Below are 24593 nucleotides of genomic sequence, written 5' to 3' on the forward strand. Positions count from 1 at the left end.
TTAATTAATACGCCAAACCAACTCCGCTTTTCTTTCCTTGTTTGGCTCAGCTGGGTAACTTGGCAAGTTGGCAACCAAATAACAGGCAAACCAAATAACAGGCAACTTTCTAGGAACTACTTATTCCTGATAATTAGTTTGTTTAGTTACGCTAGTGTCACGGCCGGGAGATAGACGCGACCGAGTATAACACCGAAATTGTCATTGTGTGACACTGAGATAACTCTAGAGCTATCTTTTAGTGACACTAAATAACTACAAGCCTATTCTCTAGCTAAAAGGAAATGTTCATTGACACGTGCCAATAGTACATAGATACGTGCAAGGGATACTATCAAAACATACAGTATTTGAAAACAAGAAGAAATACCATTCAGGCAAAGGAACAATCTCTTGTTCTACCTATTTCATTCACTAACAACCAAATATTTGAAAGGAATGAGGATGATTTTCGTTCGCGCATTTACTAACATCTAAAGAATGAAAAAGTGAGTGGATAATAAACTTTGGATATCTTATACGTACATTCTCATACCTGGAAAAAAAATCAAGATATGAAATTACCATGGGGTCTCTTGGGATTCACCATTATTTGACTTGGAAACTTTCCGGGCTCTCTCTGAGCAATTGGATCAACAAGCTGCCCAATTTGAACTCCAAATTTCCCAACGACAGCTTGTGCGTTTTGCTCTAATCTTGAAGTATGTTGTTCAAGTTTCGCTGTGCTAAGTGCCAGATTCTTGACAATGTCCTCCAATGATGATGATGATTCCTCAGGCTTTTGGAAAGGAGCCGGTTGAACTTGATTTTGATTATCCTTACGTGACAAGTTAGGATGATTCCTCCAACCCTGATGGTATGTATAGGAGTCATTCACTGGGGCCTCGGTTGTAGGCGATCACCATGTTGGCTGGATAAGCAGCTCCTAATGGGCATGCAATGGTAGGCCTCACGCATAGCACAAACTTCATTTGATTGTGTCATGGAGTTCATAGAAAGGATAGCATCGAATTGTTGGAGCAATATTAGAAAATTTGAAAATAACACAAGAACTTCAATGATAATAATTATAAAGAAAATCACAACATCAATAGTATGCAAGATTAATATAAACAACTAGAGAGAAAGTAAGAAAGACTGACAAACTTAGAGATTGAGGCATGCATAAATACAATGTCCTAAAGACAGAATTTCGCCCCTACTCTTGTGCTTGTAGTTCGGTAGGTGTCCGTTTCCCAGGATTCAATAATATATAATCCGAAGTTGAAGCATTTCAATCTTCGGACTCTAGCGAACTTTATATACTCCGTACTCTTAAGATACGACTCAAAATTTGACAAACAAAGAATAAAAGAAACAGAATGGTGAAACCCTATTTCTCAATAGTAAGAATTAACTCTAATTTTTTATGGCTTAATGTCATGGTTTCATGAGATTAAATAAAACCGAAGACATTGATTAATGAAGAGATGCATACATTCATATTTTAGATGGTACCATTTAAAAGGTCCATACTCAATGTGGCGCCACTTTGTATAAGATGACACCCACTTAATAACAAACTAACTTTCATGCACGCGCTCACGCGTATACAGAAGACATTTTTTGAATCACGACGTGTTACGCGCGACTTACATTTTTTAAATGTATTTAAATGCCTAAATTGACAAAAGAAAATTCAAATATTTGAAGTAAATGAATAATCTTAGATCATGTTAGAGTAAACTCCTCATAAACTAATTAAAGCAGCTGAATCTACATAATAAAATCGGTCTCTATTGAATTTGTATTAAGAATAGAGAAAATAATATTTAATAGACAACTGATTAAATCACATTATTGCTAATTCATTGTGAGGCTAAGCCAACTTCTTCCCCCTTAGTGTAGATAATATCATTTGCTAAAAAAAATCATTTGACAACTAATTTAATCATATTATTATCCGCGTGTGAAATACCTTTTTTATAACCGGCATACACGCCTTAAGATGTTTTGAACGTGTTTAAAAATAGAGAAAATAATATTTAATGAACAACTGATTGATTCACATTATTGCTAGCTATTGTGAGGTACTAATTATTATATAAAATAAATAAATAAAAACTGTACAAAACAAATTAATTATTAAAAAACACTGTTAAAATGAGAAAAATACCCCTGTCACATTTTATAGATTATTTTGGATTGTTTTTGAAGTTTTTTTGTTTAAAGGGCATTTTTGTCCAATTTTTTGATGAAGATTGTGACACGAAAAAACACTATTCATTAAGCCCTTAGCTTTATATATAAAGATACGGTTTGAAACAAATGGTAAAGCATTTTTCATTCAAATATTGAATTAAATATTATAGTTATTAATATTATAATATATAAATTCCAACAAATTTCCTCTCTAACTTTGCAATCCGCGCATTAAGGATCATTTTTGACACCAACCTCAAAAACTCCAACATGTTTACCTTTTGTATCCGTGTGTTGAGTTTCATTCGCAATTTGCTCGAACCTATACTAAAGGGATGTACACAAATTCAGATTTGAAAGGATTTTAAAAGTTTAGTGTAGTCAACTAAAGGATTTTAAAAGATTTTTAGAATCTATGCAAATCTAGGTATAGTTAATTGAGATTTTAGTAGTCATTTTTAAAGTCCATTCAAATGTACGTGTATTAAAAAATAAAAAAATTTGTAGAATTTCATTAAGTTATGGATTTTGTGGAATTTGAGAGCAAGAAGTCCATTCGAATATAACCAATACCAAATAAAATCTTAGTATACATAACCAAGATCAAATAGAATCTTACCTCACACCATAAGATTTCAAATCCATAGACCTCTTTGAATGTCTGACTCTCTCTTTCCCTCACTGCTTGCCAGCCATATTATTTGCTTTATCTCTACTATTTTTTCTTCAATTTTCGTTGTTGGATTGTATCATTTATGGATAAATATGACGCTAGGTTGCATCATTTCTCATATGGGTTGGATATGGATTGCTAGGTTCCGTCATTTGTGGATAAATATGATGTTGGATTGCATCATTTCGTTGCTGGGTTCCTTCATCTCTGCAATTTTCGTTGCTGGGTTGCATCATTTTTGAAATTTTGTTTAATTTAACTCAAACCAGAAATATTTATCGCATGCCCAATTTTGTTTAAATCTGTGCAAAAAGCACCAATCTTTCATAGACTTGTGATCATTTTATCTCATGCCCAATTTTGTATTTGTTAAAAATCAAATGAAATTGTTTTTGTTTTTGAAATTTGGCCAGTTTAAAGTACATTTATCACCACTTGATTTTTTGACGGTCAAGATTCAGCGCTGCAAAATCTATCAAAATTCATAAAAATTTGTTATATGAATATTTTCAAATCTTTCAAAATTTATACGGATTTTGTAGAAGTCACTCTTGGGAGTCTTGCTCTTCCTCAAATTCAGTGATGCCTCAAACAGTTTCAATTCATTTTACAGCTCCCACCGTTCTTGAACATCGATTGAAATATAACTTTAATTGATGAAACAACAGTTTATTGGCCATATACTACGTGCAAGATTAAAAAAACTACAATTGAGAGAGAAAAATGGTGTTTTGTTATGGGTTTAAGGGTGGAGAGCATTTTTGCATGCTACCACAAACAATGATGTATCTTTATCATACGCCTAATCATTTGCCATATATCATTTTATTCAACTTTGATTAAAAAAAAATTTCTTCAAAATTGAAAAGGTAACATTTATTGTGAAAGATAACTAGAGTTAGAAAAAATACATGTGACAAATGATTAGGTGTATGTTAAACATACACCATAGTTATGGTGATGAGCAAAAATCTCATTAGGTAGATTGTTCAGTATAATCGATACACGGGATGGTACGCCACATGTCACTATACAAATGGTGAGATATGTATGTTAAAAAGTTAATAACTTAAAAAAAAAATTTCTCACCACTTCTATAAAAACACTTAGTGTACCACTTATGTTCCGGTCACAATAAAAATTTCTTCTTTTTAAGGGTGTTTGGTTTCAAGAATAATAAGTCTTTAAAATTACATGTTTCTTTATGTCATTTGGCCATGTCAGATGTCATTAAATTTGGATACTGACCCTATCCAAGGAGATAGGATTTTCGCCGGATTCTCTTTGTGAGGATTATGGGGATCCTCCAATCATATCTGTTTATCGTACATCGTGCGACCAGTTTTCGTCAGGTATTGTTTATATTCAATTTTAAGTAAAAAAATTTGCAATGATTTTTTATCGTATAATATACAATGACGGATGTGATTTAAGAATTTCTGGGATTCTCAGAGCATCTCCAAAGGAAATGTCAAAATTGCCACATAAACATACAACAACAACAAAATGGTAGCAAACTCTCTCCAAACAAGCCTTCAGTTTCTTAGGTGGCACTGAGTCATTTGAAGGCAAAGTCTTTTGCTATCAAATTTATTAAATGATATTTTAATAATTTAATATAATATATAATAAATGTTGTTATATTTTTGAAATATTTGATTGGTTGCTTTAATCATTGGACTTCACAAAAAAATAAAAAATTTACTAAATAACATTATTATTTGACATATCGGGTGGAGCAAAATATTGTACAAAATGTCAAATTATCACATAAACTATCAACTATCATTTTGATGTTTAAAATTTGATATCTTTTTCTAAAAAACTCTCACTCGTATCCAAGTATTGTACATATTTAATTGAACACGTGGAGGCTAGAAGAAGCTCCAATGAAAGGAATTGTGTCTCTACGTTTCTTACTTTCTTGTACCTCTCTCCTTCCGTATTATATTGTTCCAAACACAAAATTGGGGGGTTTATGCATTAATCCCGGTCTCTTCTCTGAGATTTTGGGTTTCTGTTCTTCTGGGTATGTTTAATATTAGTTGATCATCAGATTTTTAAGCACTCACAATTCACAGCAACAAGTAAGTTCTCAACCCTCATTTTTCATCACAATCATCAAACTTTGCTGCTTTTGATCATGGTTAAAAGCAAGCTCCTTTCTCGTTTACCTGTTTGGTTACCAGGAAAATTGCTGGAAATCCATATGAATTAGCTACTTTTTTGTATCAATTTTCGTGCTTTTTGCCTTATGAGAGAGAATTTGTAAATTAATTGGAGGGTTCTATTATTTGCAGATGGGTTGTTTTTCTTTCAAGTTAGGGATCGTTTGTGTTGTTGCTTCCTGAAATAAATTGGTTTTGTTATATTTTTAAACTATATTTAATCATTTGTTTGGTGTTCTCTCAAACACTGTGGCATTTGGTTTGCTTTGGAAATTTGGAAGAAATTATAGGATGCTGAGACTTGCAATCATATTATGATAGGGTCTCAACTCATTAATTTTTGAACTTGTATTTCACTAAACTAAATTGTACGGAATACCCGTCAACCTTGTGCCGTGATGCTTGATGATAATCCTTTTTTGAGGTGATATACAGTATGTGTATACAGTTGGTCACTGGAAAAAGTTACTGTTGAATTTGATCTCTTTCAATCAGTTTCGTTGCTTGTCTGATTTATTTGGTTCACGGGGTGAAACTATTACGTGCTACTGATATCGAACACTTACAGTAATTCTTAAAGAAACATAGTGTAATTCTTAGTGTCATTTTGGGAGATGGAAGATTTCAACGTTCTATGGGGTTCTTCTTCCTAAGAGCCATTTTTATGCATTCTTATGAGCTAATAATACTAAATTCAAATGATTTCTTGCAGATAATCACCAATTTGATGTAGAAACTGAGTGGGGGAATTACAAAATACCAGGAGACATACAACGATTGTGTAAAGTTTAATTTATGATCAGTATGGATGTGAAAGGTGTAACCTGGGTTGGGGGTGTATACCAGAAATTCGAGACTATGTGCTTGGAGGTAGAAGAAGATATGTACCAGGTAAAGCCCTTTGGAAGTCCTTTTTTGGCTCCCGGATTCCTAAACTGAGGTCCTCATCTATATAAAAGGAATAATGACCACATACTGCTGGTCTGGAAGTGTTGATCATAAGTTTTCAATTATCCTTCCTCTAATCCTCTTCCTCATCATCCTCTCACTTTGAGTGCCTATGAACATATTTATCTTGTGTGCATTTTTCTTTGGAATAAAATATGGTGTTTATGTGGTTCAGTGATCATATGAGATAGTGGTCATGTTAATTTCATTCCGTAGTCCAGTTAACTTATTTTGTTGATCATTCTATTTATTTGGAACAGGACACAGTCAAATTTGTTGAGAATCAGGTACAGACTGTTGGTGCAAGTGTTAAAGAGTTCTACGCAGATGTAATGCAAGATTTGGTCTGTCACTCTTCAGTGAATTCGGAGATTATGCCTGCCTTTGGGGACCCTGTAGAAAATAATTTTCATGTTGATAATTCTAAAAAATCAAAGGTTAGTAAGAAAGGAGAGACGGTAAAAGTTGATGTTGAAAAATTGAGTGGGGATTCAGAGGTGATTGCTGCAATGAATATGGATATGGACCATAAATCATTGTTCCGTGGACAGCACATGGATGAATATCGCATGCTATCCTCAGGGAATTGTGCTGGAGGAGCATGCTCTGATGTATACTTAAGACAAGACTATGATGGGAGTACTTTTAATAATTCAAACTCGGTTGTCAAAGAAAACCCAATCAAGGAGAACTTTCCCGGGGCAATCACTCCGGTTGAATCTGATTTAGGCAGGCCATCATCATCCTGCCGTGTAAATTTGAATGATACCCATGAAGTTTCGAGGAAATGTAGAGATGCAGCTATAACCCCATCTATAACCGAAGGTATGACCTTTAAGTCCACAAGGGAAAGTTGTGTGATTGCAAATGCAAGCCAATGTACAGCTGATGCTTCAGTTGACAGCCGAACATCTAATATGATTGTTTTGGATAAATTGGAAGCAAAAGAATGGAACGAAATAACAGATTCATCCTTTGGTGGCGCATCAGTAGAATCAAATGGTGACTATTCTTTTTAACCCTCTAAAAGTGTTTTGTTTTCACCAACCTTCCTACTTGTTCTCTTTGATTTCCGGGTTGGCTGCTGCAGACAATTGTTTGAACAATGGTTTTGTTTCCTTGTTAGGATCCTCTCCAAGTGGACAAGTACACTCTGAAAAATCTGCTGCCAAGGAAATCTCTGCGTCTCATCCTGGTAACACAGAGTACATCTCATTCAGATGCACAATAATCTGATAACAGTTTTTATGTTGACAAGTATTGACTGAAAATGATTATGCAGATAATAACACTGAGAAAATAAAGGAGAGTGTTTTTTCAACTGTGGACCATAACTGATTTACATTCATGTGGGGTCTCGATTTTATACTAGTTCATGAAAAATTGCACGTTCTTTTTCACATGTAGAGTTGTATACTTGATGGGGCTACTGGTGCATGATAAATTGAATGTTATTTTGTTCTCCTAGTAGTAACCAATGACTCAATTTCCCAGGGGGTTTGCATGACTCCAATTTTCATGCAACTGAGAATAATATTGTTGTACATGGAACGGAAACCATTCAACAATCTGAAGGGGCAAAGCTTGAGGAGACTTGTGTAATGGTGACTGGTGAGGACGTTCATTTTGTTCCTTGCGTGGACAGCAAACATAGGCCTGACAAGGTTATCTCTCTCTCTCCCTCCCTCACTCTGTCTCTCTCCTCATTCTGTCTCAACCCCCCCCCCCCCCCCCCTTCTCTTTTTCTCTCTTCTTCTCCCTACTTTAATTGGCATTAATTGGGACTTGTTTTCTAGAAAAAAATTCAGAATGCCTTTGCTTTGAGGAAGAGGTCAGCAAGGAAGCAAGAATATGAGCAGCTTGCATTATGGTATGGGAATGATGAAAAATCAAATTTAGAAAGTGGAGAACGTCTTGGGCATTCTTTGACTGTGGAGGAGACACAGAAATCACCAGCTCATGAATTTTGTGAATCTGAATGGGAGATTCTCTAGGTACCCTAGTAAAAGCTTGTGTAAATAAACCGCCTCACTGCAGCCTCTCCTTGGTGATCATGGTGCCATTCAAAATTCCTAGTTTAGGCTAAAATTTGTACCATAGTGGGAAATAAACAAGAATGTCTCCCACTCTAGTCTTGAGTATGTTAACAATTTGTAATGTCCATAAGATTAAGTACTTGAAATTTACATTACAAATGGGTCTGATCCAATAGAGTCCTACCTTTATGGTCACCATTGTTTAAAAATGGTTACTATTATTGTCTATGGTTAGCTATTGTTTGTGCTGCTATGCTGTATTTTTTGTTCCTCGTTTTCTTTTCTTTTAAGTTTTTTGTTTTTATGTTGGAATTTGTGTTGGATCGTAGTTTCGTGCTTGTGCTACTGATTGGAACAACTGTGGATGCATACATTCTCGCACATTGTTTCATATGTGTGTTGGTCAATTTCTTCAATTTATTTCTTTATCGTCTTTGCTAAAAAAGCTATATTAGATAAAGCACATGCAGGAACTTTACATCCACACAGAAGGTAAATTCTCAAGATTTAGAATACTCGATTTTGGTTTGGCTGCTTATTTGGACAGGCTACCTCGACGTGTCTTGGCAGCTGTTCAGGTTATTAATCAACGGCAGGTACGGTTTCTGTACATTTCGTCTTCTCTTTGAAATTTTGTTCAACCTTATGAAGAACGAAGTATGCTAAGTTTACTAACACTGATGGCAGATCAAAGAAGAGGTTAAGAACTAAGAATGACTTTGGAGGTGTCCAAGACCAAAGATACATACAGTAGCCTATTCCAGGTATCTGGCAGGCCAGGCAAACACCAGTGGCTGCAATCAGCATAAGTCTCCGGTTTTCTATTTTGCAAAGCTAACAACTGCTTCCACTTCTTTGTTGCATAAACTGCTGGATGCGCATCTTTTCGATGCTGAGACAGCTTTGTAATGTTCAGGTACGTCACCAGGGTCTTCATGCGCTGCATTGTTCTCTCAACAACTTTTATAATTTTCCCCGGAAATGTTGTTTCGTAGGAATCGTCTTCAATGGGTTGGGTTTTGTTGTAACACCAATGCTTTCCCTTGTGCTCTGGTGAAATGCTGCGGAAGAAGACTCTTGTTTTAGTCGCATCCACATTTTGATGAACCCAACGTGCCCAGGTATTCATTGCCATATCAAATGCTGATTCAATATCCATATTCTCCACTGTTTTGCCCTCGTATTGAAACAAGTCCCACCTGCAAATCTCAATTCCATTAGACAAATATCTTGAAAAATATTCGTTCATTTTCTTTATTAGATCACAAGTGACATACGTCTTGCTCTTCCCATGGTGCACCCACCAGTGACCGGTGTTGAATACCATAATGTCTGCCCCTATCCACTTCATGGCCGAGTTTGCAACTCTGTCAAGCCTAAGAATTCTAGCACCACTATCTTGGTTCACATTTTGCTGCATTAAAAATGGGCTCCAGTAGAATTCAACAGAAAAGTTGTACGCCTGCAGTTAAAGAAACAAGCAACACCACCACAGTTAAGAAGTCAAGGTCCTATTTTTTATTTTCATCTCCTCAATATCACTATATATGAAGAAAGTAGTTCAGTGACGGAGGATCGTTTGTATAAATGAAAACTCAACCTACCTTAGCTGTGAAGACCTTGTAGATGCCGCTTTTCACATCGACTAGGGTTTGAGAGGGAGGTAGAGCTGAGTAAAGAAGACAAGCTAGGGATTCCCACTGGTTTCTGTTAAGTGAGTCTCCAACTATGATCACTCTCTTTCCTCTTAGTCTCTCCAACATGTCTGTTGCGTCAAACCTTCCAACCACAACGACCGTGTTTATGTTAGGTACAATTAAGGCAACATACAACATTTAATTCATATACTAGGATTAAGTAATCAGTTAACTTGCCTTGGAATCTTACACCCCTTGGCCTCCCAGCTCCATTTCTCATATATGAAATCCGACCTTCCATTCCTTTGGCAGCTGACCTGGTCACTAAGAAACGGACACTGTGCCCCTTTGTACATAGGACTTCCCTTCGGATCGTAAACCCATTTTCCATCAAATATGTTGCACTTGTCTTCTTCATTCAATTGCGTCACATGTTCCTCAAAGTATCCTTGTTGCAAGAACTGAATGTTTGCATCTGATTCATTGATCGATATTGTTGATGCTATGTCTGTGCTCCCAAGAATTGATAGGTTTACGCTGTCGTGGCTGTGTTTGAGAAAGAATATCGGAATGATGCAGCTTATACAGCTTGCAACCATGCAGAGCCTCCATCCTCGACTAACGGGGGATATGTTGTCCATGGCTGGAGGTGTTGAGCTCAATTGAGGTCTGGTTTATAAAGCATAAGCAATCTATCTTTTTCATATTTGAAAAACCGTAAGATACAAATTTACATGGAAAATTCCACTATTGTGGTACTGAACTCTTTTTTTTCTTTTTCTTTTTTTTTTTTTTTTTTTTAGAAAAACAGTACAGAACTCATTATAAATATGTATTATTCTCGTCGTAATCATGTAAATCGAACATGGGACTCCCGCGATATTGTTTTGTTGTGCGTTTCAAAAGCTTGTCAACTACTCCTCTTATCGGTGAGTGAACGCAACAATCATATATTGTCGAAAATGTCAACCACTTCATTATCCCTATTATGTTTTTACTAGGACAACTTGGAAGGGGGACAATAGTTAGTTAGAATGTTGCCAATTGCATCTGGGTTAGGTGGCTGGCTTAGGAGAAATAGGTTGAGTTGTCATTTAGGGGTGTATTCAATTGAAAATTTGAGAGATTTTAATAGATTCATAAATTCATGGAATTTAAGAAAGTTTAATTGATTTGTACAGATTCCATAAAAAAATTTTATTCAATTCCCTTGAAATCTCAGGAGGAGAGGAGAGGAGAGATTTGTGAATGTTTAAATTCTACTACGAAATTTCTTCAATACCCTCAAATTCCTTAACTTTTTTTAAAATTCTTTAAAATAAATTCATAATTGAATACATTGAAATTTTATAAACTTTTTTGAAATCTTAATTGAATACACTCGGATTTTTAAGGATTTTAATAAACTATCTTAAAATCCTGATTGAATACACGTTGAATTTCAGAGAATCACTTAAAATACTGATTGAATACTTCTAGATTTATTAAAAGAATTAAAATCTCTCAAATTATCTTAGGGTTGAATCTTAAAGACGGCGCGTTCAAAACTAATTTATTCCGGCACACACCCTCCCTTCCCCCCCCCCCCCAATGGTTAGGTGTCTAGCTCAGGAGATACAGGTCCAATTGTCATTTTGTGTTCCGATGTACTGGTATTATTTTTTTCGATAAGAACTAGTATTTCTTTTCACTTATAGATCTTAAGTTGAATCTCATCGATGACAAATTCAAAACCAATTTATTTTCCTCTAATATAATTATATTGTTGTATCATAAAAGAAAAATGCTTAATCTAGTCCCCAAATATGGACTGTTGTTATTTTTGCCAACGTGTAATCCAGTCCAATGTTTGTCTAACATTGGATTAGTGCAAATAGGTCCATCGGTTTCATTTTAAACGCAATCCTTAATTCCCGAATTCCACGTAAATATTATCAAATCCTTGATTCCAGATGGAAGAGGATCCTTTTCGGATTCACTTTGTGAGGATAGGGATTTCCACATTCTAGTCGTTCATTGTATATCATGCAATTAGCTTTCGTTAGGTACTATTTGTGTTTAATTTTAAATAAAAAAATTAAATGATTTCTGACCGTACGATACGCGATGAATAGCTAAGATGTGAGAATCCCTAAGATCCTCACAATTTAGATCCAGATGTTATCCAAATCCATTCCGGATTATTAGTTTGGCGATGTTTGATGCTTTCAAGTAGTCTTTTTTGTTAAAGCAAAATATTTTACTCAAGTCCACACTCAACCACACCAATTTCTATCTCGAAAAATACTAGGACGGATCAACTAGTACAACTCAATGGTTTGTAATTGAGCGGTCTCATTTTCAACACATGTGGATGGTGGGATTGTATTATATTTATGTTGAATTTGATACTTATTTATTTCTAACTCATTATGTGACTTAACTAATTTCATGTCCAGTTAGCGTAGAATATTTCTTTTCCTAGTTAGAGTTGAATAACATTGTATATAAAAACAATGCTAGGAGCCTAGGACCATGATGTTTTTTAATTATTTATACTTTTATTATTTTTATTAACTAATATTTATTTCATAAATATAATAGTTCAATTGTGACAGCCCGTCCCGAGAAATTTTAAAAACGTATGCGTGAAAAGATGATTTTGCCCCTAGCGTGATTTTTCATTGTGTAGTTGTTCTTTTTGGCTTGGTGTGGCTGGTTTTGCACCACACACTCACCCTCACTGTTTCCTCCTTTCCCTGCACCTGTCCTGAGTCCCCTTTCCCATCCCATTCTCCATACACGTACGGACACACACCCAAACCTATCAAACCTCCACAGATCGAGGAAACCAAGACCATATTCATGCTCGTGAAGCTTGTGGGAGTCTAACCATACCTTTTTCAGGTGAGAATACCCCCGTTTTCACGTTGAACTCACGATGCCCGATTTTGGTATTGTTCATGCTCACGTGATTTCTCACGTTTTAGGGAATTTCAAGCTTGTAGGAAGCTTGGTGAGGTCCCTAGGAGGCTCGGGGTGGTTCGTTTGAAGGTTTTGGACATCGGGATCACGAGTTTCGAGGTTGGCCGGAGTTGGGTTGATTTTCCAGGTGAGATTTTGTGGATTTTAGCACTTGAAAGTGGTATGATTGTGTTCCTCTCGTTGTAAGCTTCATTTTGGTACCAATTTTGTGAAATTTGGTTGAAAAACGAAGAAGATATCAAAGTTTGAATTTTTCCCGATTTTCCGGCGTCGGCGACGGCGCCGGAGGCTCGCTGGAGAAGACGACGGAATATTCCATCAAATCTAATAAAATATTCCTGACGCCGTTGACGGAAACCGTTATAGATAACGGAATATTCCTAACGCCGTCAGTTGATGCTGTCAGCGTGCCAGGCACGTGCCTGCGCGTGGCCGGCGCGTGTGGCCGTGCCTTGGCCGGCACGTGGGGGCGCGTGCGACGGTGAAAAATTATTTTAAAAATATGGGGATGTTCCTGAGATTGAGTAGATCACATTGGTGTATTCATACACCCCATTTGAGCATTTTATGAGAAGTTATTTCTAAAGGTTGGTTATGTGCTTTAAAATTAACGTTTTTGTAGTTGTTTCGCATATAGGTGATACATATCCCGAGGACGAGCGTGGTCACTCGAGGTAGGGGGGCTACGACCCTTCCACATACCAGTGAGTGGGCTTTTGATTTTCCGTATATACCTATATACTTATATTTTCCCAGAAATTAATTTGAATTGTTATTTGCCATATGCCATGCATTATATTACCGTTGTTTATGCATCGTTACTTGCATTATTAGTCGTTTATATGTATATGCATAATTGGTGCTGCGGACGCACAAGTAAGTGCCAAGTAAGTGTTATTCATGTTTACATTCAGTAATGATTTGAGATACTTAGAGAGCTCATAACCTGCACCCCCGGTGTTAGTGCTCTCGCCCAGAGTAGGGCACAGTCCTTCACGTGATGTTCACCTCCCGCACCACACGCTCAGCTTGGATCCAAGTTAGGTGCACAGTCCTGTCGTACAGACCACATTAGGTGGTTCAGACTCGTAGGTGACCCGCGATCATTCGCCCAGCCTTCACGTGATCGTAGCACTCGAGCGTATATACATGTTACACCCAGGCCTGTCGTACAGACCACTTTAGGTGGTTCCGACTCGTGTGCAGGTCCAGTTAGTGAGATTAAGATTTGAGCTCTAGATTCAGCCGTACAGGTCACGTTAGGTGACTCCGGCTGCCAGACTATATGATATTGACATGATTTCTACCTGAGCACTTACATTTCATTTTGAGATTTGGCATGGCATATCCTAGAGCATGATTGGTATATATATATATATATGTCTATTTTCTGGGAAGTATACAGGTTTTACGACGAGGGGTTAGAACTTATTTATTGAATGGTTTTCGAAAAGCTTTGTTTTTGCCCACTCACGCTTTTGTTTTGCGCCCCTCCAGGTTCTAGTTGATTAGCAGGTTTGGTGGTTACCCAGAGGGCTTTACCATCATTTCTGACAGACGATCACCAGCGTAGGGCCACCTTCGGGTGTACTGTTGTCGCATCATTTTCTTTTGGATTGCTTTAGGCATTATGCTCTGAACTTTGCGTCACACTTACGCTTGCACCTATTATTACTTTATGTAAACCAGTTTTTATTTATTCGTATGACTATTTCCATTATTATTTTATTAGCTTCCGCAATGTGCACATGGTTACGTCACTCTCACGTGACGGCCAGCATGCCATGATCCCGATCGGGGTGTGTCAGTTTTGGTATCAGAGCCTAGGTTTGGCAGTCCTGTGCTTTTGTGAGTATTCTAATGATTTTGGTGTCTTCTGTCAGAATTATGCCGTCTCGTCGGGAACCACGTCGCTCTGATGAGCCTAGTTTCCCCGATATTGCTCAGCTGGGGGAAGCTATTGCTACAGCTATTCAGTCGGCGATCCGCCCTCCCCAGAGGACTCCTCTGGAGACTATGTATAATTTGAAATTGGACAAGTTCGAAGGTAATGAGGGTCATGAGGGTGCAGAGCGATGGTTGGAGCATATTGAGAAGACTTTTCGTGTTTTGCACAGTCAGGGGAATCTCCCAGTAGAGAAGTGGGTTGAGACGACATCGTGGTTTCTGGGTAAGGAGTCTGCAGCCTGGTGGGAGCAGGAACTTCGTCGTTTGACTCCAGCTGAGAGGACTGATTGGGATGTTTTCCAAGAGTTGTTCAGGAGAAGGTTTGTGCCTCCCAAGTACATTGATCGTAAGAAGCAGGAGTTCACTGAGCTGAGACAGGGGAAGATGACGGCGAATAAGTACTATCGGAGGTTCACTGATCTGCCTCGCTACCATCCAGATGTTGCGGGTAATCCGGCGGAGATGCTTCGTCGTTTCCGCTTAGGTACTAAGAAGAAGTGGCGTTCGATGGCGACCACCACCCACTGTGATACCTACCAGGAGTTCTATGAGATTTTGTTGAGGATTGAGGATTCAGAGAACATGCCGAGCGAGAGTGAGGAAGAAGAAAAAGATGGTAATCAGAAGAAAGAGGACAAGGGTAAAGGTCAGGCGTCGCTCGGGCCTCGTAGGACACAGAACTTCTAGAGGGGTGACACTAATTCGAGTTCTTCTAGCGGTGGTTTCAGTGCCACTGGTCAGGGACGTGGAGGTAGGTTTGCTAGTGGTGCTAGAAGCCAGAGACAAGGTGATGGTGGTAGAGGCAGGGCCCCAGTTTGCCGTAGGTGTAATAATCGACATTTTGGTGAGTGTAGGCGTGGTTGCAGTGGTTGTTTTACTTGTGGGCAGATGGGACATCGAGCTGCAAATTGTCCCCAGAGTCAGCAGCAGAAGCCGCAGCAGACTTTCTTGCCGCCACCTGCACCGATTCAGCAGATTCAGGGTCCGGGTAGTTATGGACAGGCAGGTCGAAGTGGTGCCTACCACTATTAGGGTGATGCTGTTCCTTATGCCGCGGGACAATATCAGTATCCCCAGGACCCGTATTCCCAGGGTGGTTATCCTCCGTATTCTGGCGGCTATATGCTGTATCTTCCAGCTTCAGCAGGCGGTTCTCAGTGGTTTCAAGGAGGACAGTTCCAGCAAGGGGAGATTGCTACGAGTAGTGCGGGGTCTTCGAGGCAGTCTGGTCAGCCCAGTCAGGGGCGTGGCACTCAGAGTCGTGGTGGCCAGACGAGCAGAGGTCGAGGTGGACGACAACAGACCCAGGGGCGTATTCATAATATTTTTCTGCAGGATGCTCAGAACAATCCGGATTTGATCATGGGTATGTTAAATATCCTTGGTTATTTTGCTAGAGTATTAATTGATTGTGGTGCTACACATTCCGTGATTTCTCATACATTTGCTTAAGTGACGCAACCTCGCCCCACACCTCTAGGGTATGATTTAGATTCGCTATGCCTAGAGGGGAGAGATGTATAGTAGATCGCGTGTACCCAGGATGTCCAGTGATAGTAGAGGATGTGGTTATGCCAGCTGATCTTATCCCGTTAGACATTGTTGACTTTGATGTGATTCTGGGCACGGATTGGTTGCATTTCAATCGTGCCAATATTGATTGTTACGGGAAAATAGTTACGTTTCATCGTCCTGGACTACCTGTGGTTACTTTTGTGGGCGAGCAGAGTGGGGTGAAACATGGTGTTATTTCAGCTTTGTGAGCGAAAAGGTTATTATCTAAAGGTTGCCAGGGGTACTTAGCTCATGTGGTGTTGGATGAGGCTGCTCCTAGTAGAGTAGAGGATTTGAGGGTAGTCAAGCACTTTCCCGATGTTTTCCCCGAAGATTTACCTGGTTTACCACCGGACCGAGACATGGAGTTCACTATTGAGTTGCTTCCAGGTACTAATCCTATTTCCTTGACTCCTTATCGTATGGCTCCCGCTGAGTTAAGGGAATTGAAAGTTTAGTTGCAGGAATTAATGGATAAGGGATTTATTCAGCCTAGTACTTCACCGTGGGGAGTTCCAGTGTTGTTTGTGAGGAAGAAAGACGGAACTTTGAGGCTATGTATTGATTACAGGCAATTGAATCGGGTGACGATTAAAAACCGTTATCCGTTGCCAAGTATCGATGATTTGTTTGATCAGCTTCAAGGTGCGTGTGTATTCTCCAAGATTAACTTGAGGTCTGGGTATTATCAGTTGAAGATTAGTAGGGATGACGTTCCTAAGACAACATTCAGGACTCGTTATGGTCATTATGAGTTTCTGGTTATGCCATTTGGGTTGATGAATGCACCAGCTGCTTTTATGGATTTGATGAATCGGGTGTTCCAGCCATATTTGGATAGGTTTGTTATTGTTCATTGACGACATTTTAGTGTATTCGAAGTCCAAGGCGGAGCATGTTCGACATCTTACTTTGGTGTTGAAAAGGTTGAGGGAACACCAACTGTATGCTAAGTTTAGCAAGTGCCAGTTTTGGTTAGACCAAGTTGGATTTTTGGGGCACATCATTTCAACTCAGGGTATTTTGGTGGACCCTCAGAAGGTCGCAGCTGTGGAGAGTTGGGAGCAACCGCGAACCGTCACAGAGGTGAGGAGTTTCCTTGGTTTAGCAGGGTATTATCGATGGTTTGTTAAGGATTTTTCTGTGATTGCTTTACCACTGACGAGATTAACGAGGAAAGACGTTAAATTTGAGTGGGATGATAAATGTGAGCAGAGTTTCCAGCAGTTGAAGTATTGTCTCACTCATGCACCTGTTTTGGCACTCCCGGACGATAGTGGTGATTTCGAGGTTTACAGTGATGCTTCATTGAATGGTCTGGGATGTGTGTTGATGCAGCATGGTAGGGTGATTGCTTATGCTTCACGACAGTTGAAACCTTATGAGTTGAATTACCCTACACATGATTTGGAGTTAGCAGCTATCATTTTTGCGTTGAAGTTATGGAGACATTACCTTTATGGAGAGAAATGTAGGATCTTTACAGATCACAAGAGTCTTCAATATCTTTTTACGCAGAAAGATCTTAATATTCGTCAACGGAGGTGGTTGGAGTTGCTCAGTGATTATGAATGCACGATTGATTATCATCCTGGTCGTGCAAATGTAGTCGCTGATGCACTTAGCAGGAAGTCTCAAGGCCGCATTAATGCGTTGTATGCGAGTCATATTCCTCTTCTGGCGGACTTACGTTCTACGGGAGTGAGGTTGGAAGCAGAAGATCGAGATGTGGCTTTACTTGCTAATTTTCAAGTTAGGCCAATTTTAGTTAATCGTGTGCTTGAAGCTCAGGTAGCTGATCGAGAAACCCAGGAATTGATCCAAGCTCGAGATCGAGGAAGGAGAAGAGACCTCAGAGTTCGTGAATCGAACGGCATGTTAATGCAGGAGGGTAGAATGTTCGTACCTAATAATTTGGAATTAAAGAAAGCAATTCTCGATGAAGCACATATCTCGGCTTACGCTATGCATCCAGGAGCTACTAAAATGTATCATACCATTCGACCATTATTGGCCGGGTATGAAGAGGGAAATAGCTGAGTATGTGAGTAGGTGCGCTGTTTGTCAGCAAGTTAAGGCGGAAAGGAAGAAGTTGTTTGGGTTGTTGCAGCCGCTTCCCGTTCCAGAGTGGAAATGGGAAAATATTACTATGGATTTCGTGTACAAGCTTCCGCGTACACATAATGGTTTTGACGGCATTTGGGTGATCGTTGATCGGCTTACTAAGTTAGCGCATTTTATTCCAGTGAGGGAGAAGTATTCTTTGGGCCGATTAGCGGAGTTGTTTATCTCGAAGATTGTGAAGTACCATGGTGTCCCTGTGAGCATTGTCTCGGATCGTGATCCACGATTTATGTCTAAGTTTTGGGTGGCATTTCAGGAAGCTTTGGGTACGAGACTACTTTATAGTACGGCGTATCATCCTCAGACAGACGGACAGTCAGAGAGAACTATTCAGACTTTGGAGGATATGTTGCGAGCTTCGGTGCTACAGTTTAGTGATGCTTGGCACAAGCGGTTAGATTTAATGGAATTTGCCTACAACAACAGCTTTCATTCGAGTATCGGCATGGCACCATTTGAGGCATTATATGGTAGACCTTGTCGCACCCCGTTGTGTTGGTCAGAGGTTGGAGAAAGAGTTTTAGTGGGTCCGGAGATTGTTGAGGAGACTACTCAAAATGTTCAGGTAATTAAGTCTATCCTGAAGCAGCCCAAGACAGGCAGAAGAGTTTAGCAGATCGGTATACTACTGACAGAGTGTACGAGGTTGGCGATTGGGTATTTCTGAAGCTGTCACCATGGAGAGGTGTCGTGCGGTTTGGAAAGAAGGGTAAGTTGAGTCCCAGGTACATCGGACCCTACATGGTCACAGAGCGAGTTGGCGAGGTAGCTTACAGGTTGGAGTTGCCTCCGGAGTTGGCTAGAGTACAGAACGTTTTTCACGTGTCTATGCTTCGACATTATGTTGCTGATCCGTCTCATGTGATACCTCTTCAACCCTTGGAAATTAATCCAGATTTGACTTATGACGAGGAACCAGTGACGATACTAGATTGGAAGGAAAAGGTTCTGAAGAACAAGACGGTGAACTTAGTAAAAGTTTTGTGGAGGAATCATTCAGTCGAGGAAGCTACGTGGGAGACAAAAGATCGGATGAGGGATTTATATCCTCGGTTGTTCTTTGATCACTAGGGGTTTATTATTTGGTTGTTTGAATTTCGGGACGAAATTCTTGTAAGGTGGGTAGGTTGTGACAGCCCGTCCCGAGAAATTTTAAAAACGTACGCGTGAAAAGACGATTTTGCCCCTAGCGTGATTTTTCGTTGTGTAGTTGTTCTTTTTGGCTTGGTGTAGCTGGTTTTGCACCACACATTCCTCCCCACACTCACCCTCACTGTTTCCTCCTTTCCCTGCACCTGTCCCGAGTCCCCTTTCCCATCCCATTCTCCATACACGTACGGACACACACTCAAACCTATAAAACCTCCACAGATCGAGGAAACCAAGACCATATTCATGCTCGTGAAGCTTGTGGGAGTCCAACCATACCTTTTTCAGGTAAGAATACCCCCGTTTTCACGTTGAACTCACGATGCCCGATTTTGGTACTGTTCATGCTCACGTGATTTCTCACGTTTTAGGAAATTTCAAGCTTGTAGGAAGCTTGGTGAGGTCCCTAGGAGGCTCGGGGTGGTTCGTTTAAAGGTTTTGGACATCGGGATCACGAGTTTCGAGGTTGGCCGAAGTTGGGGTGATTTTCCAGGTGAGATTTTGTGGATTTTAGCACTTGAAAGTGGTATGATTGTGTTCCTCTCGTTGTAAGCTTCATTTTGGTACCAATTTTGTGAAATTTGGTTGAAAAACGAAGAAGATATCAAAGTTTGAATTTTTCCCGATTTTCCGGCGTCGGCGACGGCGTCGGAGGCTCGCCGGAGAAGACGACGGAATATTCTGTCAAATCTGACAGAATATTCCTGACGCCATTGACGGAAACCGTTATAAATAACGGAATATTCCTAACGCCGTCAGTTGATGCCGTCAGCGTGCCAGGCACGTGCCTGCGCGTGGCTAGCGCGTGTGGCCGTGCCTTGGCCGGTGCGTGGGGGCGCGTGCAACGGTGAAAAATTATTTTAAAAATATGGGGATGTTCCTGAGGTTGAGTAGATCACATTGGTGTATTCATACACCCCATTTGAGCATTTTATGAGAAGTTATTTCTAAAGGTTGGTTATGTGCTTTAAAATTAACGTTTTTGTAGTTGTTTCGCATATAGGTGATACATATCCCGAGGACGAGCGTGGTCACTCGAGGTAGGGGGCTACGACCCTTCCACATACCAGTGAGTGGGCTTTTGGTTTTCCGTATATACCTATATACTTATATTTTCCCAGAAATTAATTTGAATTGTTATTTGCCATATGCCATGCATTATATTACCGTTGTTTATGCATCGTTACTTGCATTATTAGTCGTTTATATGTATATGCATAATTGGTGCTGCGGACGCACAGGTAAGTGACAGGTAAGTGTTATTCATGTTTACATTCAGTAGTGATTTGAGATGCTTAGAGAGTTCATAACCTGCACCCCCGGTGTTAGTGCTCCCGCCCAGAGTAGGGCACAGTCCTTCACGTGATGTTCACCTCCCGCACCACACGCTCAACTTGGATCCAAGTTAAGTGCACAGTCCTGTCGTACAGACCACATTAGGTGGTTCCGACTCGTAGCTGACCCGCGATCATTCGCCCAGCCTTCACGTGATCGTAGCACTCGAGCGTATATACATGTTACACCCAGGCCTGTCGTACAGACCACTTTAGGTGGTTCCGACTCGTGTGCAGGTCCAGTTAGTGAGATTGAGATTTGAGCTCTAGATTCAGCCGTACAGGTCACGTTAGGTGACTCCGGTTGCCAGACTATATGATATTGACATGATTTCTACCTGAGCACTTACATTTCATTTTGAGATTTGGCATGGCATATCCTGGAGCATGATTGGTATTTTTCTATATATATATATATATATATATATATATATATGTCTATTTTCTGGGAAGTATACAGGTTGTACGGCGAGGGGTTAGAACTTATTTATTGAATGGTTTTCGAAAAGCTTTGGTTTTGCCCACTCACGCTTTTGTTTTGCGCCCCTCCAGGTTCTAGTTGATTAGCAGGTTTGGTGGTTACCCAGAGGGCTTTACCGGCATTTCTGACAGACGATCACCAGCGTAGGGCCACCTTCGGGTGTACTGTTGTCGCATCATTTTCTTTTGGACTGCTTTAGGCATTATGCTCTGAACTTTGCGTCACACTTACGCTTGCACCTATTATTACTTTATGTAAACCAGTTTTTATTTATTCGTATGACTATTTCCATTATTATTTTATTAGCTTCCGCAATGTGCACATGGTTACGTCACTCTCACTTGACGGCCAGCATGCCCTGATCCCGATCGGGGTGTGTCATCAATAGTATTCCTCTTGAATTATTTATACTTTAATTTTCAAGTAGGTATTTTGTTAGAGCAAAATATTTTACTCAAGTCCAAACGCTCAAACCACACCAATTTCTATCTAAATCGATAAATACTAGGACCTATTAATCAATACAGCTTGATGGCATTTTTTTTCTATTTGTAAGTGAGCGGTCTCATTTTTTACACAATGAATGGCATGACTGTAATTTAATTTTGGTGAGAGTGATATTTATTTATGTCTAACTCATTGTATGGCTTAGCTAATTTCTGTCCACTTAGCGCATAATATTTCTTTTCCTAATTAGAGTTGAATAACATTGTACATCAAAACAATGCTAGGACCATGATCTCTTTAAATTATTATACTTTTGTATTCATTATCAATTTATATTACTAGTATAATAGTCTAGTAATATTTCTCTTCAATTATAAGTGAATGTATAAATTCAACTATTGAAGATCGGAAGACAACAATAGCGTGCACATTGCGCGACTCAGCCCAACCTCCTTAATGTATAATGTCGTTGTATGAAAAATTTATTATAGATTTATAGAGTGAATATGAGATAAGTTTACGTTCATATATATTTTCAAAAGAAAGCCCTCAAATTGAAAGATCACTCACCAATTGCTCTTATTTTAAGGGGTGGTTTTTCCTCTGGCTTTAGGGTTTAGCAGTAGAGAGAGAGAGCTTGATTTTGGGTTCAGTAGTTTGGTGATAATATTGAAAGAATGTAGAGCTTGACAGGTTGAAGTTCAATGCGTAACCTATCCGCATTATTCTTCACAGTCAAGATTGTTATTCAGGTCAAAGAGTCAAAGAGCAATGGTTAGTGAAAAAATGAGTTAAAAGATTAAATTAAATGTAGGTTAAAAGTCCTTGACCTAGACATGACCGTCAGTCAAAACACATTATGTTGGGTGTTTGTCTGTCTTTGACTCTTTAGGGAGCGAAGTGTAAAAAAACTACTTTTAGTTAGTCTTTTTAACTTTGTATCTCTGAATTCCACATTCTATTTTAACAAATTTTAAATATTTTATTATCAATTATTTCAAAACTAGAAAACTCGGGTATGCCAAGAAGATTAAATTCGTAGATAAAATCTTGTAAATTAAATGACATGAAAGTGACTACTATCACTTATCACTACAAATCCTATACTCTTACACCACCATTGCCATCACCACCACCACTGTTACCACCACCCCACACCACAATCGCGCCACCACCACCACCACTACAATCACAACGACAACTGCTACCACCATCGTTTGTCCTCGCTCATACCACCATTGTTACCTATGCAGCCCAACCACAACACCCCTTTATTGGCACCTCTACCACCATCATCACAACCATTGCCCTTGCCACCGTTGTCGTTGTCATCACATATACTATCATATTTATTTTTGTCATTATATATGATTTATATCACTTTTACATAAATTTACTAAACGCTTAATTGCTTTGTTTTGTGACTAATTATTCTTAATGCTTAATAGAAGCAATTTAAAATATAAAAAAACATAGCAATCCCAAACTGACGCTTAACTCACTCATTTTCTAAAACAACAATTTCTTTCTTCCTTTTCTCCTTAAGTTTTATTAACTTTTTAACATTTAGCATAGGAAAAGTGACTATCAATTTAAAGAGCAATTGTTCGTTTTACTATTATATAATCCTTTATAGATTCACTTGGAGAAGAATATTTTTACACTTAAACTCTTTAATTCTTGCCATAAAAATCTGTCCTCCAAAAGACATGAGTACAACAATATTTGCTGTACAAACATGGACGGCAGATTTGGTAATATACCACACCATATGAAAAAAAGCTGTCGAATCAGCCACCCAAAAAATTAACCTTGAAAAAGTAATTCCCAGCCTTTCTTTGTTGGTAGGGAAACTGTTTCCCATTATTTAAGATTCGTAATCATCGTGATTCCAAAGTTTTCAAAACAAGAGGCTGCATCAACCCCACATCCCACTCTTCAAGGAGCTCATCCATACATTTCACCAATCACACTGACTGCCTGCCTGCCGCTCGCTGTGAAATAAATAAAGAGAACCGTTAAGAAGGCTATCTCGAAATGAGACTTTTCATAGATTGTTTGTCACCTCATATTTTTATTATAATATTTTATAGTATCAGCATAAAAATTATGTCAAAAACTTGAGGTTAAGACCTGGTTTGGTATTGAGGTGATTCTAAAAAAAGTTAGTATCAAAAAAAGCTGGGAGCTGTTTTTGTGTTTGGTAAACATTCAGCTTCAGTTTTTTTTCACAGTTTTGGGTGAAAAAAAGCCAAAAACAAGAAGCTGCAAAACCCAGCTTTGAAAAATCGGTTTTTTTTCACATCTGTTTTACATAAAAGTTTACCAAACACTATAATACTGTTTTTTTTTCTTTTTTCAAAAGCACTTTTACAAAAAAGTTTACCAAACACTCTGCAGCTTTATTTCACAGCCGCTTATTCTCACAGCACAGCAAAATCAGCTTTTTTTTCAAAGCACATCAATACCAAACCAGCCCTAAATGCAGTCTGTCAAAATGTTGAAAATGCAGTCTGTCTCTCATTCCATGTGAAGACCCCTATCTTTTTCTCGAACTTGGCTTCTTTGCCTTCCCAGTTTTCATACACTCTTATCCCTTTTTATTTGTGCGGTCACGGTGAAGTCATGTCAATAATTTATATCACTATTGTTTTTTGTCTTATTATTTCTATAAAAAAAAATTAATATAAAATGTTAACTTAACCCTAACCGTACAAAATAAGAAGAGATAAGAGTGTATGGGAACTGAGAGGGCAGAGAAGCCGGATCCCTTTCTCTCATCTTATCTCTCTCGATATATTTTTTTAGTGCTCCGAAGTACATTTCATTTCGGATATTTTAATAATTAGATCTATATATATAATACAAATTTCAAAATTTTAAAATATGTCAAAAGAAATGCTAAAGAGATTTTTTTCAAAATAAGGCTATTTGACAACTCATAATTTAA

At 38.8% G+C, this 24593-nt stretch overlaps 2 protein-coding genes, 1 long non-coding RNA gene and 1 pseudogene across 5 annotated transcripts; 3 read left to right on the top strand and 1 right to left on the bottom strand.

Annotated features, from left to right (window-relative positions):
* Positions 1-4733: 4733 nt before the first annotated feature.
* LOC137709553 (uncharacterized) lies at positions 4734-8257 on the top strand. 3 transcript variants are annotated; one of them, XM_088688912.1, is made up of 6 exons: positions 4734-4941; positions 5735-5913; positions 6231-6972; positions 7097-7165; positions 7465-7634; positions 7779-8257. In XM_088688912.1, the coding sequence occupies exons 2-6, from the start codon at positions 5818-5820 to the stop codon at positions 7962-7964; spliced, it is 1263 nt and encodes a 420-aa protein (XP_088545038.1). In that variant the 5' UTR covers positions 4734-4941; positions 5735-5817; the 3' UTR covers positions 7965-8257. The 3 variants fall into 3 exon arrangements, with proteins under 3 accessions (XP_088545038.1, XP_088545037.1, XP_088545039.1); XM_088688911.1 differs by having other exon boundaries at positions 4735-4941; positions 7767-8257; XM_088688913.1 differs by lacking the exon at positions 4734-4941 and having other exon boundaries at positions 5836-5962; positions 7767-8257.
* A 449-nt stretch (positions 8258-8706) lies between these two features.
* LOC137708912 (protein trichome birefringence-like 42) lies at positions 8707-10284 on the bottom strand. Its single transcript, XM_088688917.1, has 4 exons — positions 9881-10284; positions 9611-9785; positions 9284-9468; positions 8707-9205 (listed from the first exon to the last, which is right to left on the bottom strand). Exons 1-4 carry the CDS (start codon positions 10282-10284, stop codon positions 8707-8709), a joined length of 1263 nt encoding a protein of 420 aa, XP_088545043.1.
* Positions 8987-10523, top strand: LOC148689669 (uncharacterized). The gene is made up of 2 exons (XR_015958392.1): positions 8987-9127; positions 9268-10523. It is a non-coding gene; the product is annotated as an uncharacterized LOC148689669 (long non-coding RNA).
* A 3959-nt stretch (positions 10524-14482) lies between these two features.
* Positions 14483-16317, top strand: LOC148689670 (uncharacterized; annotated as a pseudogene).
* Positions 16318-24593: the final 8276 nt, after the last annotated feature.

This window comes from Pyrus communis, chromosome 17, assembly GCF_041283825.1.
Source record: "Pyrus communis isolate YQ-2024b chromosome 17, ASM4128382v1, whole genome shotgun sequence".
Taxonomy (NCBI): domain Eukaryota; kingdom Viridiplantae; phylum Streptophyta; class Magnoliopsida; order Rosales; family Rosaceae; genus Pyrus; species Pyrus communis.